General features: G+C 34.8%; 1 protein-coding gene across 1 annotated transcript in view; it reads left to right on the top strand.

Moving 5' to 3' along the window:
* Positions 1-15,534, top strand: part of STK3 (serine/threonine kinase 3) — a 248,629-nt gene that overhangs the window by 59,742 nt on the left and 173,353 nt on the right. The window contains exons 5-6 of the mRNA XM_080646972.1: positions 6,745-6,909; positions 7,406-7,573. Coding sequence (XP_080503098.1) covers positions 6,745-6,909; positions 7,406-7,573 — 333 coding nt within the window. The remainder of the gene's footprint in view (positions 1-6,744; positions 6,910-7,405; positions 7,574-15,534) is intronic.

The following is a 15,534-nucleotide window of genomic DNA, read 5'->3' as shown; positions in this document are numbered from 1 at the left end:
TATTGGGTTAGAGGGCCTAAGCCGTATGTTTTTTTGTTTGCTTTTTTAGTGCTGGGGCAACTTCAGTTTGAATTACGAAAGAAGTATGGAATTTCCTTTGGTGTCTTTCTTCTTCACTACATGCTCTGACTACTTCATCTTCTCTAATTTTGTCTAATTTTGCGTAAGATGTTTATTATTAATTCCACCACAGAAATCTCCATTGGGATTTTGGGCATAGTTACAAAATGTTAGCTGCTATGACAACTAGCTGCTGCTTCTGCTACTACAATTACTATTACTGCTACTACTATAAATGATTTCATTATTATATCCTCCATACTGGCCTTCCTAATTCTAGTCTCTGGCTGAGTCTGCTGTCAGTTTTTCCTCTAAAAGTTCAGATATGATCATATCTTTCCACTTAAGAATTTGTAGGTAGAGGCAGCAGAGTTTGGCCCTAATCTACCTTCACGTTTTGCACTATTTCCCCATATTCAAAGAACTATTCAGTAGTACTGGATTTCATACATTTTTATGCTCATTGCCTTTACACATTCCTAGTATTTTCTTTCCTGTTTAGTCACCTGATAAACTTTGTTCATTCTTTAAGAGTCAGCTCAAAAGTCACCTCCTCTGTGAAGGCTTCCTAGAGTGGGGGAGAATTGGGTGGTGAGATCATCAAGGCTGGCAGGAACTGCATCATTCAAGGCCTGAGGTTACATTAGATGGCTTGAACTTCATTTTAAGAATACTAGTTCTGGTGCATAATCAGCTTTAGGAACTGCTGTCCTGGAGTGTCTGATAGTTAGTCCTGTTGTTGCAGGTATCACTAGTATTGTAATGTTTTGTTCCTGTGCCCTCCTCTTTCTCCTAAATTCTGAGCTCCACGAAGGCCAGGGCAGTGTGCAAGCTCTTCGTAAATTCTGGTTACTGCCTGCTTCCCACGGTTGTGTTTAGGTGTTAAATGAAATGATACTTGTAATGGGGCTGATACAGTAAAAACTCAGTGAATCTAAGCTGTTGTTGATGTTATCCTTAGCATCACTGATAGGTAAGTCCTGACTCGGGGAATATACAGGTTGATTTCTTGAAAGAGGCAAGATCTTGTCTAGGCCTTAAAAGACTGTGTAAGGGTTGTATTAGTGAATTTTGATTAAATGGTTTTCAAGACTTTATGAAAAGTCATTGTGAAAGTTGAAACTTAAAATGTTATAATGAAATATCCATAGTTCTCTGTCTGTCTGTCTCTGGCACTTGCAAAGGTGAAATATGCCTCAGTTTTTTGTTTCTTTAATATATAATAGATACTATGCATAGAATTAATGTATTACTTTATATGCAGAAATAATGTCAAAAGTTAAGTTTAGCTAAGATTGTCAAATATTCATTTTTAGAAAGTGAAAGTTTTTAATTTTGTATGAACTTAAAAAACACCAATTTGTTTTTACTGACATAAGAACATTAGGGCAGTATGTGTATTTTTAAAATAGCTTGTGCATGTGCCCTTGAGACAAGTTGGTGGGTCCATTTTTATCAAAACCATATACACAGAGACATATTAAATGTATCATATTATTATACTAATCATATGACTCTAGAGACAAAAGTAACCAGAGGACTAAAGCCTATCAAAACCATCTTTTTGTTTTTGTACAATGAGATTCTTTTTAAATTTGCCAGTGAATTCATACCAGTATTGGAACCAGATGTAGACTTCCGTCTTTTAATATATTAGCTCAGCTATAAAGTCTCATTTTTATCCCTGATTACTGAGTGTTTCATTCATGGTTTATTATCTCTTTCCCACCCTCTTTTACTTATTTATTTATTTTAAGACTATAAAATGTGATTCAAATGATTTTAAAATGACATTACCCTATTTGCACAGTGAAAGAAGTGAAACCTGTAATGTATTGAAGACAACCTAATTAAATACACAAATGAAATATTTTGTTGTTAAAAGTTTTCATTGGAAAGGATTCTTGATAGATATCATTAAAAGAAGTGTTAGCTGTGGGTTGAGAATGGATCTAGTTTTTCATCTTAGAACTGAAAACTTACATTGCCTCCTTCTATATAAAGCAGAACCTCTTTCCTGTTTTTTTTTCTTTCTCCCCTAAATGTTTTCAGTATAAACTTGACCATTTTGATATGGTTGGATATCGGTCTGTCCGAAGTGATGAAAAGTCTTAATTATAGAAATGAAAAAGATACTCCTTTAAATTTTATATACTATTGGGTATAAGCAGTTCTTTCTTTGTGAAATAGAAATCAAGCCACTTTTGGTAACTGGCTGTGTTTATATGTAAATGAATTTTTAAAAACATTTAAAGGTTGTTTGAGAAATAAAACTATATTTAGGAAAATGATGGTCAACTGACTATACAAATAAACTTCGCTCCCTTCCTCCCTCCCCTCCTTTCTTTAAAACAAAAAAGTGTCTAAAAGATATGAAATAAACATCTAGATCAAAGCCTACTGTGTCCTGTCCAATACAAATTCCTATCTCCTTCCTTTCTCATTCTTTTCCATTTGTCATACAAAATACTTGTAGGGTGGCTTAAATGTTGATATAGATATTGCTTTTAGACGAAGTTCATTTTAAACCATTGATATTTCAGAGAGATCAGTAAACATTTATTTCTCCAAATCTGATAAGATTTACCTGCATTTTGGCACTTAGAAGGCTGAAATTTGGCCCATCATTTTTATCATTTTTCTTACTTTAAAGAAAATGGGCCTTACTTGATTTCTGAGTACAATTCCTAACTATTATACTTGTACTCTTCAGTTAATTATTTGAATTACTCTATTGGTAGTTTTTCCTTTTTCTGGACAGTGAACTTTTTTTTTATTCAAAGCCCAATTTTAATGCCACTCCTTTTTCCTTTCCAAATTAATTGCTCTCACCTGTGGTTCATACTAGTTTACTAGAGATTTTTTTAATTGAATGTAGATCAGGTGCTCAATAAATGCTTCTTTCAGTGAATGAATGTTATCTATAGCTTTTGGAAAATAATTCTGCATTCTTAGGTCATTTTTACACATGGCTTATACTCTTCCTGTCTGCCACATGTGCTGTTAATACTCAGCAACATTGTGACCCATATGGGATAATTTTATAATTGATCCCTCATTGTTTTAATTTGCTTTTCTTTGATAATTAGTGCAGTTTAATGTTTTCCATGTATATTACCCAGCTCTATTTTTAGTTTGGTGAATTGTGTGTTCATTTTTTGCCTATTATTGGGATTTGATTATTTTTCTGAAGATTTATGTGAACTCTTTATAGTCTAACTAATTCTATACATTAAATATCTTACTATATTTGCTCTGAACACTTTTCTGTGATCTAAGCTTATAGTTTTTATATAGACAAAGCTTATAAATCCTCATACTTCTTTGTTTGCTTTTTAAGTTATAAACTATTCTTCCTACCTACTGATTTGATACTTTGATTTTCTTCTATTTTTATTTAAATATTTTTATAATATTTAAATCATTGATCTGTGTTTATGTTAGTGGGATTAAATATGTGTTTTCAATAAAATACTCAGAAAGCCACCTGTAATGTCCTCAGTTACGGTTATTTTTCGGGCCAGGTGAGTCTTCTTACTTGCAGAGTTCATTAACCGGTATACTTGTTTTGTTTGACTGGCACACAGTTTAAAACAATGTAAATTTGAATGCTGAGATGAAATAAGCACCTACCTGATACTGTTTTACTGCTTGTTTATGGCTCGTATCCATTATTACTGTTTTTGACCAATGGTAGCTATTCTGATTGATTAGTATTATGGCTGGCTACTGTTCTCATTAGACACTGCCTTTACTGATTGCCAAATATTTTGAATATCACTCTTGGACAACTCCCTATTTTCTTATATTGAGACCAGTTCATACATTTATGTTTGTGACATCTGGAAAATAGACGTATAGATTGTAGAGCCAGAAAACGTGGGCTTTGTCACTTAACAGTAGTGTGACATTTGATAGACCATTTAATTTCTCTAAATTGTTTCCTCATCTATAAAAAGGGATGATAATGTTTCTGTTTACTTCATTGAGTTGTGAGTCACATAAAATACCCTTTATAGTTGTAAAGTAATATAAAAATTTAAGATGTTATATCTGTGTTGTAGAAAATATTTCTTCATTTGGTTATTATTGTTTAAATTATTTTATTGAGGGATAGAAACCTTTCATTTAATAATTGGAGTTAAAAGTCTTAAAGTACAGATACCAGATTTGAGCCTTAATATTCAAGTGGATTGTTAAAATACTACTATCGCACAAATAATTTTCAATTAAGACATATCCATGTATTAGTATGAATGACTGGATGTTGCATCATTTTTTGATTAAAAAATGAATATTAAGTGACCTCTGTAAGAGGCACTCCTGTAACTCCAGCAGCTCTCTGTCTCACTCAGCCACAATCTCTGCTGGTTTCCACAGCCAGAAGTTATGGGACCTTCTCTTCCTGCCACTGGAACCCTGGGATGAGGGGCCTGGTGTGGGGCTGGGAATCTTCTCTCCTCGTAGGGCACCTCGCAGCTGAGACCAGCCCGTTCTGCGCCTATGCCCCTCCTAGCAGTCTTGATGTGGCTCTTTATGTCCTTAGTTGTAGGACTTCTGTTTAGCTAGACTTCAGGCAGTTCTGAATGATAGTTCTTAGTTTTATTGTAATTTTGATGTGGTTCCGGCCATCTTGAATGGAAGCTTGTGTTACACTCTTTTCTATCAAATTATCATCAAATTATCCCTTCCTCTAGTAAGCTCCATGAGAGCAAGGACACTTCTTGTTTTGTTCACTACCTTATCCCCAGCAACTGCTGTAATTTCTGGCATGTAGATGGTGCCTGTAAATATTTATTGAATGATTAACTGGCATTCTGGATCAGTTATCTATCAAGTAAGATTTTTAGATTATCACTGAGGAGTGTATGATTAAGAGATGGCTTGGAATTATCGTAAGGTGTTTTAATTTGAAAAGGGAGAGGGAGAGTTGACACTTTAGGAGTTAACAGAAGGAGGTCCAGGTTGTTTGTTTGTTCGTTTTTTTATGAAGAAAGCACATTTATCCAAAGCTAACACATTATTCAACAGTACTGCATACACATAGACATGTATAATATATTGTTATTATATACTGATGTCATATGCAAATATAAGCCATCTTCCAATTTGCTTAGGGATTTTAATATGGTCAGGGCTTTAACAAATCGAGGTGAAATTAGCACAACATAAAATTCACCTTTTAAAAGTGAACAATTCAGGTGTATTAGTGCATTGACAATGCTGTGTAACCACCACCTCTATTTGGTTCTAAAAGACTGTCATCCTTTAAGCAGTTGCTTCCCCTTCCCCCAGCCTCTGGCAACCACCACTCTGCCCTTTTTCCTGTGGCCTTGCCTATTCTGACTATTTCATGTAAATGGAATCATACAATACGTGCCCTTTTATATCTGGCTTCTTTCACTTAGCATAATGTTTTGGAGACCAATTCACAGTGTAGCACATGTCAGTACTTCATTTTTTATGGCTGAATAGTACACTGTATGTATATATTATAACTTGTTTATTCATTCATCTGTTGATCAGTTGTTACTGACCTTTTGGCCATTGTGAAGAGTACTGCTATGAACATTTCTATTTGAGTGCCAGTTTTCCATTCTTTTGAGTGTATAACTAGAAATAGAATTGCTGGGTCATATGGTAATTCTATGTTTAACTTTTCTTTTCAATGTTTTGACTAACTAAATATTGTTTTCCATAGTGCTGTACCATATTGCATTCCCACCAGCAATGTATGAGAGTTCTAATTTCTTCACATGCTTGCTAACACAGCTTTCCTTTTTTTTTTTTATTATAGCCCTCCTTGTGGGCATGAAGTGGTACCTTGTTGGAGTTTTGATATGCATTTCTTCATGGCAAATGATGATGATGTTTAACATCTATCTTTTCATGTGTGGCCATTGGTATATTTTTGGAGAAATGTCTATTCAAGTTTGTGTTTCCATTTTCCTAGTCTGTCTCTGACATGTTCATTTTTTCAGTTCTCAGTATTAGGGTCAGAAATCCATGGTGTGGGTGGGTGAGGAATGCCCTGGCTAGAAGCAGGAGGAGCGTTTTTGGTGCTTCATGCAGGAGTCTCTTGGCAATCCACCCTTCACCTTTCCTCTGCTTTATGTAAAACTGCTGGTTTTTATTTTCATCAGGAATGGGTTTGCGCCCTGGTGGGTGTGGCTCAGTTGGTTGGGTCTTTCCTTGCAAGGAAACGTTGCTGTTAAATTCCTGGTCAGGGCACGTTCCCTTCCTCTCTCTCTAAAAATTAACATTGATTTATTAAAAAGCACCCTATTTTAAAAAAGAAAGAATAGGAGGCATCAGAGGGAAGAGTGTCTGAATTTACTTTTTCAGGACAGATAGCTGCAATATTGCTACCTCATTGTTAGAAGATGTGGAAGAAACTGGCATCTTAGGGTCCTGTTGATTTTTAGGGTGGTATGTGCTTTAGGAATGACATTTATAATTGTAAAGAAAGGAGAAATTTAATGATGAAATTTTCTTTCATTAGTGAAGTGTGTAATTAGAGTGACAAAGATTATCAAAGAACCAGAAGAGGTTCTCAGATTTTTACTTGTAGCCTTTTCCTGGAGGTTCGATGGTCATCAGAAAAGAGTGCTTATTACCCTGATCTCTTGTAAGAGTTTATCTAACATGGTATTTCAATCAGTTTTTTTAAATATTTCTTTCCAGTTAACAGAAGATGAAATTGCAACTATTCTTAAATCTACTTTGAAAGGACTAGAATATTTACACTTTATGAGAAAAATACACAGAGATATAAAAGCTGGAAATATTCTTCTCAATACGGAAGGACATGCAAAATTGGCTGATTTTGGTGTGGCTGGTCAGTTAACAGTAAGTGTAATAATTCTAGAAATACTTTTGGCTTATATGTCAGTTTGATTGTGTCTAAACTTTAATAACTTTTTGGGGGTATGAAAAATGTATAAGTTCATTGTTCTTGGGTAGAAGGAGCCATAATTAGAGTATTTTTTATAGTTTTATTTACAGCTTAAGAAACATTGAGTAAATACGAAAATATATGTAGTCATTGAAATGCTTACGTGTTCAAAAAGGAAAGCTACATGGGATAATTTGTGTAACTTCCCTTGGTATAGTACTGTCTTTAATGACGATAGTGGAGATAAGTTACTTGTGGACTCATTTATTTTAGAATTGAAAATTCCTAAATATGTCATGTTATAACTGGTTGAAATTTTAGGATAATAGTCAGTTTCATCTGTAATCTGTAGTATTGAGGTTTTCACATCCATAGTTTTAAAAGTATGCTGGCAAACAGATTCCTCAGTATTTTTGTACTAGTATTTATGACTGTGTAATGTTTTTGCAGGACACAATGGCAAAACGCAATACTGTGATAGGAACTCCATTTTGGATGGCTCCTGAGGTAATTCAAGAAATAGGCTACAACTGTGTGGCTGACATCTGGTCTCTTGGCATTACTTCTATAGAGATGGCTGAAGGAAAACCGCCTTATGCTGATATTCATCCAATGAGGGTAAGAAAATGATGGTTTTTCTAAAAATGTCAATGTTGTAAGCATTGCATGGTTGTAATGTCAGTGTAAGTAAATATAAAGTAAATTAAATACGTTCATGTGAATTTAGGTTCTGTGCAAAAATGGTAAAATTATCTGTCAAAGAATAGTGACAGTTAACTTCCTCCCTCTAAATCCTTAATTGTGAGAAAAGAAGTGAAAGCTATAAATGCTCTCTACAATACTGTTTCCCTCCCCACAAGATATACCTGTAAAAATTTCCCTGGCTTTTCAATAGAAGAAAGAGTTGGTAAGTTCACTACATTCTTTAATTCATTGTTTTCTCCATGTTGCAGTGGAGGCATTGGAAGAAATCAGTTCTTTCTTTTCTACTCACCCTACAAATTCTGCCTTTCTGAGTCTTTGTTTATTGTTGTTTTTAAACCCTCACCATAGAGTATGTTTGTTTATTCAGAGGGGGGGGGGAGGGAGAAACACTGCCTCCCATGCGTGCCCCAACCAGAGTCAAACCCACAGCTCTCCGATTCATGGGTTGCCGCTCCAAACAGCTGAGCCTCCGGCCAGGGCTGCCTGTCTTGTGTTTTTGTTTCTCCCCGTTTTCTTCTCTTGTCTGAGGCTAATACAGTATTTTTAAAATTCTGGTTTCTAATATCGCTGTGTACTTGTTAGCAAATTAATCTTATTTCTTTCGTTAGTGCTCAGTGAGAAAATGCACTGCCTCTTTTATTGAATGTTACATGCTCTATGAACACCTTTTCCAGGATAATTTTTGAATTTGAAGTACATACCTTACATTATTCAAGCCTAATTGTCTATGCTTTAGGGTTTGTGATAATACAGTTTTTACATTTTTTAGTATGTGAATCTCAATTTATGATAGATCAGTATATTTATCTTTGTAAACTTATTGCCCTCTAGTGGCTGTAGTCACCTCAAGAAGAAGGGATATTAGAATGAAGGGCAAAGAGAAAGGGAGAGAGGAGTGTGTGTGTGTGTGTGTGTGTGTGTGTGTGTGTGTGTGTGTGTGTAAAGAGAGAAGATGGTGTCCGGGTGACTGGAGAAATGTGCGAAGTAAATAGTTGGGAGGAAAAATAATGCAGTATTTTAGAATATCTGGAGAAGAATAAATTGTAATTATTTCTGATGTTGCAATGTTGTTATGGATTGAATTTCAATAATAAAGGTACAGCGCACTATGCGTAAAATATTAATAAATTTGCTTGCCACTTTACGGGAGTTTTTTGAGTAATACAGTGGTGTAAAATATGTATTATCCTCTTCTGCTTATGAATTCCTTTGCTAAGATGAAAAATAAAAACAACATGAATTTGTTGAATAATAACTTGAAAAATATGTACAAGGTCAGCATAATATCGGTAACACAGATTCTCATTCCTTATCTGATTATCTTATATTAGTTATCTTTGGTACTTTTAGTTAGAATGATTTTAGGGTGATCCTCCAACTAGGTGTATTTGAGTTCGGCTTTGTGAGGTAAACGAAATTATCCAAGGCAGCCTAGCTAAGTGCCAGAGCTGGGACTTGTCCCAGGACTTAGACTATTACTGTCTGCTTCCTCCTTGTGTAAATTTTATTTTCCCATTCAAATAGTCTCTCTAGCAGATAGCAAAGAATTGTAATATATGGCCCTACTTTCCAAGATCTTAAAATATCACTTGACAGTTTGATTTAACAATATGAAATAGTAAGAATATATTTGAAGGTATTATATCTCTTTAAATTCTATCTAATCTATCTTTTAATCAAACTTTCTAGGATGCCTTCCTCACTTTTTTCTACCAATTGAAGTTCTACCCATTTTTTAAGTTCCACCTCAGTTTTTACTTCTAGTAGACTCTTCCTTGATAGTTACTATCTAAGTTGATTTCTTTTGTCCTTTATAATTTGTGTATAGGCAACTCTTGACTCTACAGTTCTTTGGCTATTTTATCAAGTGTTGCCTTATGCATTTCTAAGCACCCTATGGTTTTAAGTTGATAAGTAAATTATCATTATTTAACTTACCTCATGTTTGTGAACTACCTTACAAACTAGAGTATGAACTGCAAGTCTTGGGAAACTATCCAGATCATATTGCAGATAGTTTTCCAAAAGTTGAATCTTCACTTGAAAGCTCAGATTTTATCATTGTAAACAAATACTACAGTTCTTCTTGAAATGATAGATGGACTTGGTTCATTTTTGAGAAAATGTCTTGTCAAATAACCAAGTTTGAATAGCTGTGTTTTTTCTGTCAATTATTTTTTCAAGTAAAATTGGTGTTCCTTGAAAAAGTAGTTACAGCTCGTGAAGCTTGCTGTTCAGTCACACAAATGCTTTTCCTTGAGATAAGTATTGTTCTGCATGGAGCACATGTGCATTATGTGTATTTCCCATTTTGTCACAAAGAATATTAAAAAGATACAGTAAATTTAACAATATTTACTGCTTCATCAAGGTTTGAATAGTTTGGTGGGGGTGAGAGGGGGTGGGATGGGAAGATGAAAGAAAGCTGTTCAAGAGAGAAACAAGATGTTGAAGTCCCAGCTAAAGATGGAAAGTGGAGGTTGTAGTGTTATCAATCTTGGCTTGCCTCTAGGAATGCTCAGCCATGGAATGGAGTGCATTATGGCCTTGATCCCAGGTTTGGGTTATAATGAATGAGTGTCTTAGAAGGATGGGGCCACAGTGTATTTAAGAATACTGTTCAGAGGATAGTTGAGGGTTACCAATGGGGTATAGTCTGGAAAGAGAGGAGAGAGTATAAGGAAATGCAGGGATCAAGGAGCTAGACAATGTTCTTCACTTTTGCTGCATAGCAGTTCCCCGGGGAGCTTTGAAAAACGTCTGGTGCCTGAGTCCTACCCCAAACCAATTAGTTCAGAGTATCAGTCTTTTCAGTGAGGTTAGAGAGCAGATAAAGTTGTAGTTAAGGTACGAGAAAGCTGGTAGTATATAAAACTCTGATCAGTGAGTGAAATATTGAAGTTTTCTTTTTAAATTAAAATTTTTTTTCTTAAACAGTTCAGTAAAATAAATATTTTAACCTTCATTTTAATGAGTGGGTTGGATGAAATGGATATTTAAAGGATTATGTTATTTGTTAAGATGACACAACTTGTAAGTGGCAGCACTGAGATATGAGCTCAAGCTAGTCCATGTTCTTGCCTAGATACCAAAGAAATACCTTCTGTGTTTGCAGTTGACCCTGGAACAATGTGGGGCTTAGATGTGCCGACCCCCCGAGTAGTTGAAAATTTGTGATTCTTTCTAAACTTAACTACTAATAGGCTATTGTTGATTAACACATATAAATAAGTAGTTGATTAACACATATTTTGTATGTTATAGTTTTTATACTGTATCTTTTTTATACTGTATCTTAACAATAAAGTAAGCCAGAGAAAAGAAAATGTTATGAAAAAATCATAAGGAAGAGGAAATACATTTCACATATTGAGGAAAATCCACATGCAGTTGAAACCTGTGCTGTTCAAGGGTCAACTGTATATCACATCTGTATGCAAATGGAGGAGTGGCCAGCAAAAATAAGAGCTCTACCAACCACATTATGTCATCATTATAATTATTAATTTAAAATATGAGCCTTCTGAGTTTGTTCCAGAGGGGCAGGAAATATAGACAGATTTAATTTTTGTGTGTTTTGTTCCCCACTTACTTTTTGGTAGCAATATAGGCTTGTGAGATAACCAGTAGTCGACAAAGTTGTCACAATAGAATGAAGAGGTGATTGACGGAAAGACCACTACAACTGATGGAGGTAAAGAAAGCTAGTTCTTTTAATGTAACTAAAGGATATCATACAATTTACTGCATAGAGATGGCTATCTAGAACAGGAGGCTAACTTACGATGTTGGGGGCCAGCTTTTCTCCACATCCTGGGGTGGGGGTGGGGGTGGGGTGTCCAGGCACTGTTGATATTGCCTGATTTGAGTAAGGATCCTAACTAGTCTATCTGAAATTACCTTTGGCCATTCTCACCAGGATGTACCTTTCTGCTATGCCTGCCCTCTAGATGCATATAAATAGGAACAACTCCAGAACAGTGATGCTGACTCCCAAGACTGAATGAACTAGGAGGTGGTTTCCTAGTAATTTTTTCAGACATACCACCCCTTGAGTATGTCCATTCTCCAGGCCTGCTTGAGAACCTTGCTTGCTTAGGCCAGCAAGAATTAGGGACAAGAGGAAGTGCATCTACATAATTTAGAGGGAATTGCTACTGCCTGAATAGTCACTAGTTAACATTGTGCTTTTTACTGATTAAGCTTTTGAAAGACCTATATTTTGAGTGTCATAGCCAGAGGGATGTGAAAACTTAAAGATGGTGCTAAATTAGAAAAGGAAAGTAATTATATTAAATTGGAACTTGGCAGTTAATTGAGAATGGGTCTTTTGAAGGTATTAAGGCTGAGGTAATTTGTTTTACATGCCTTTAGTATATCATTTTATCAAATATTGGTACTTTAATCATTCCTGAGAGAGAATAAGAGATATTTAGAGTATCAATATTCAAGGAGGAATTTCCTAATAAAAAGAGCTATTAAGAACACTGGATTTGTTTGATGGCAAGGGATGAACTAAATTTTTTGGTTTTGATAGAACTTTCTCTTTAAAAGAAACATTTGTAGTTTATGCAAACCAAGTCTTTATTGTGGTAGATAGTCATAATTATCTGTGTAGTAAAGGACACCGATGAAGTACACCTAAAATATGTAAAACTTTCTAAACAGAGGACTGAAAATGTGCTTATAAATTTTTTCCCAGCTGTTATATTAAGATTAATGAGTAATGGCAAATGGAAGGAAATCTATCTGCTCAAAATGTTAACTGAAACAAATTTTATTAAAACCCAGTTTATTTTTGAAAGTTAAATATGAAGTCACCAAATTAATTTTAGTAAGTTAAATAAATAAAATATTTTAAAAATTTAATTTTGAATTTAGTTAACCACAGACTTCTGTGGAGAGCAGGTTCCTCACCCCTTTAGGAAATACAATTAGTAAAAAAAATCAGGAAATGAGTGAATAGCATCCTTTTTCTAAATCTCTATCACTGTATCCCTCCATCAAACCTACACACCCCAATTCTAATACTGAGGACCCTTGTAAATTCTTCCTTGGTGGTCAGTCCTTTGGGAGGCTTTTGGGTCTGATAGTTTTCACTCTCTGTTTATAACTTGCAGGTCTACAAATACAGGATTACTCATTTGTAGTTAATTATATACTAAGGTGTGGGCAAAAGCAGGTTTACAGTTGTGAGTAAGCCTATTCTTGTATTATATATTATTCCATACAAACAACTATAAACCTTCTTTTGCCTACCCATATATTACTTTGTTTTATGCAATAAATGTGTTCTGAACTTGTGTAAATATTTAATAGTTGTAAATCAGCATTTTAAATTCTTTGGATAGTATTTAAAAAATAATTTTAATGACACCTTAGTAATGAGACTAACACTCTTGAACCTTATGTGCCATGTAATTGTGTACATTTTTATGGTAGATATAACTGTTATCACACACACAATATTTAGTCATTAATATTAAAATATTATTGATTTAGTATTAATGTTAAAAATGGAAGAAATGCATATTTTAATGTGGAGGCAGGGAAGTCAAACTCTGGATCAGTTGGGTTGTCTCTGCTGTTCTGCACTGGTTAATTCACATCAGAGAAAGTAAATGTCGTTTAACTATGGATGTTTGGTTTTTGAAGACAAGTACCCTGAAATTTTCTTTCTGTATTCTTTTACTCCTGTTCCTCTCTCCTATGTTTCTTTTTACAAATATTTAGTGCACATTTTATCATGCACCAGTTGGACTTTGAGGACCTAGTGGTAAGCAGAAGAGACATGTTTCCTGTTCTCTTGGAACTTTCCAGTCCAGTGATAACTAGAATTCTAATGTTAGAATTCTGTGGCTTTATAGGGGTAGATATACATTCTATTATTTGGAAAATAAGACCATACATACACTGTTACAACTTTTATTCAATTATATGTATGTATGTTACAGATTACATAGGATCCTATGGCTATAGGTGAGAATTTTATTACTTTGTCATTTCTCCCTTGAATGTATCCTCATCTTCCTTTTTTTCTCTTCTTCTCGTTCCTGCCTTTACTTCCTTTGTTCCTTCCACTGGCAACATGTGGACATGAATGCTTACATACTCCCCTTCCCACCTTAGCTTTCCTTTCCTGTGCTTTCCTTTATTTTCCTATTGCCTTTTTGCTTCCCTGTGTATTTCCTATATTTTTCTGCTGGATTCTTTTAGGTGATAACCTGATTCTACTAACCACACTTTCAGAAATAGCAAGGATCTAGAGGAGTAGGGCAAATTGGATCATTGGAGAATTTCAGTACTACTTCCAGGACATATGGTTTTTCACTCTATTTGAAAGTTAGAGTTTTTCTGCCCTGCGGTCCTAATACATGTGGGAGTACTAAGCATTCCAACCCCTAAATTGGGGATTAAGGTTTATTACAGAGACAGTTTCAACATATTTCTGTCCAGTTGGAATTATTATTTTTGAAGAGATGAACAAGGAGGAGAACAGAATGAACAGATCTCAGCTTCTCTTGGTTGAGCGTGCTGAGGTCACCCCGGAGGGTTTCACAGGGAAGATAAATTCCCACTGCTAATTTATATTCAAACCTCACTATTGATGTTGCCAAGTGCTTTGTAAACGTGATTAGTTTGGTAACTATTGAGGAAACAATCATCATTTTCCTACTGACATACAAATTACATGAATATAAATTGTAGTTTTGGAGACATTTTTATTAAGTACTGTATTGCTTACAGTAAGAATCATTGAGAAAGAATTACACTAAAATATATCTTTTTAAGATTTTAATGTGGGATGCTGACAGAGACAATATTTCTCTATATTTGTGTGGGAGCATTTAAAGGAGACCATTTAAGTTGATTTATTAATGATTATAAGGTGGCATTTCATTTCAGGCTCTTTTGACTGTGATTCACAGTATAAAATATATTTCACACTGTGACCCATTTTTGTGTGTGCACACACAACTGGTACATAATACATAAAACAGTATTATCTTTACTATGTAATCTACCTTGATTTCTGTTCTATCAGTCATGTTTCATTGTCTCTCTTTTTATTCTGTTTAATCATTTCACTAAAAAATATAGGTGGTTCAAATCTGTTCAATTGATTTCATGATCAGTATTAGTTTGTAACTTGCATTATAGAAAAAAAAAAAAACACTGAATCAGGTTTTAGAAGTCTTACTTTAAGTCCTGAGACAATTGTTACCTATGAATTAGTTTTAAAGCATTTTCATATGTCCATTTCTGAGAGTTACGTAAATGAGCAATAAATATAACATGGTAACTATATAGATATATTAAGTAGCCTTATTAAGTTACTTTTCAAATCTCACATAGTGACAATAATTTAGTTCAAGTTCTTGCAGAGAGTTCCTAGTTAATAATATTTACCATCGTCACTTAAGGAGCTTTTGGGTATGGAAAGGATCAGTTGCTTTAACATCATCTGATGTTGTTTTCGGGACCCAGTAGAGCTGGAGATCCTGGGACTTTACACAGTACCCAAAGGAGTCTATTGCCAGCCAAGGGAGGGTGCTGACAGCTTTTAAGCCCTTCTTGTGGCTGCTGAGGTGACTTCTTCAGCCTTTATTTAAAAAAGTATGGAAACAATGAGCCCATGAGGACAGAGATACAAGTGGACTGACTCTTTTCTAACCTCAGGTCAGACTGATACACAGATGTTTTCTACTTCATGTTCACTATAGACCGGCCCAGTGATGGAAACAGTGATTCAAAGGAGAGTAGCATGAGCTTTCTCTGCGGCGAAGAATTCAGAGTTAGCGGACCCGCAGAAATTGCATTTAAATATTAGTGTTTGTGCAGTTGTGCATTTTTCTGGTACTAGAGCTCAGAAT

This window comes from Plecotus auritus, assembly GCF_963455305.1.
Source record: "Plecotus auritus genome assembly, chromosome: 11".
Classification (NCBI taxonomy): domain Eukaryota; kingdom Metazoa; phylum Chordata; class Mammalia; order Chiroptera; family Vespertilionidae; genus Plecotus; species Plecotus auritus.
Note: the sequence above shows the minus strand (reverse complement) of the source record. Positions and strands in the feature narration are given on the sequence as shown.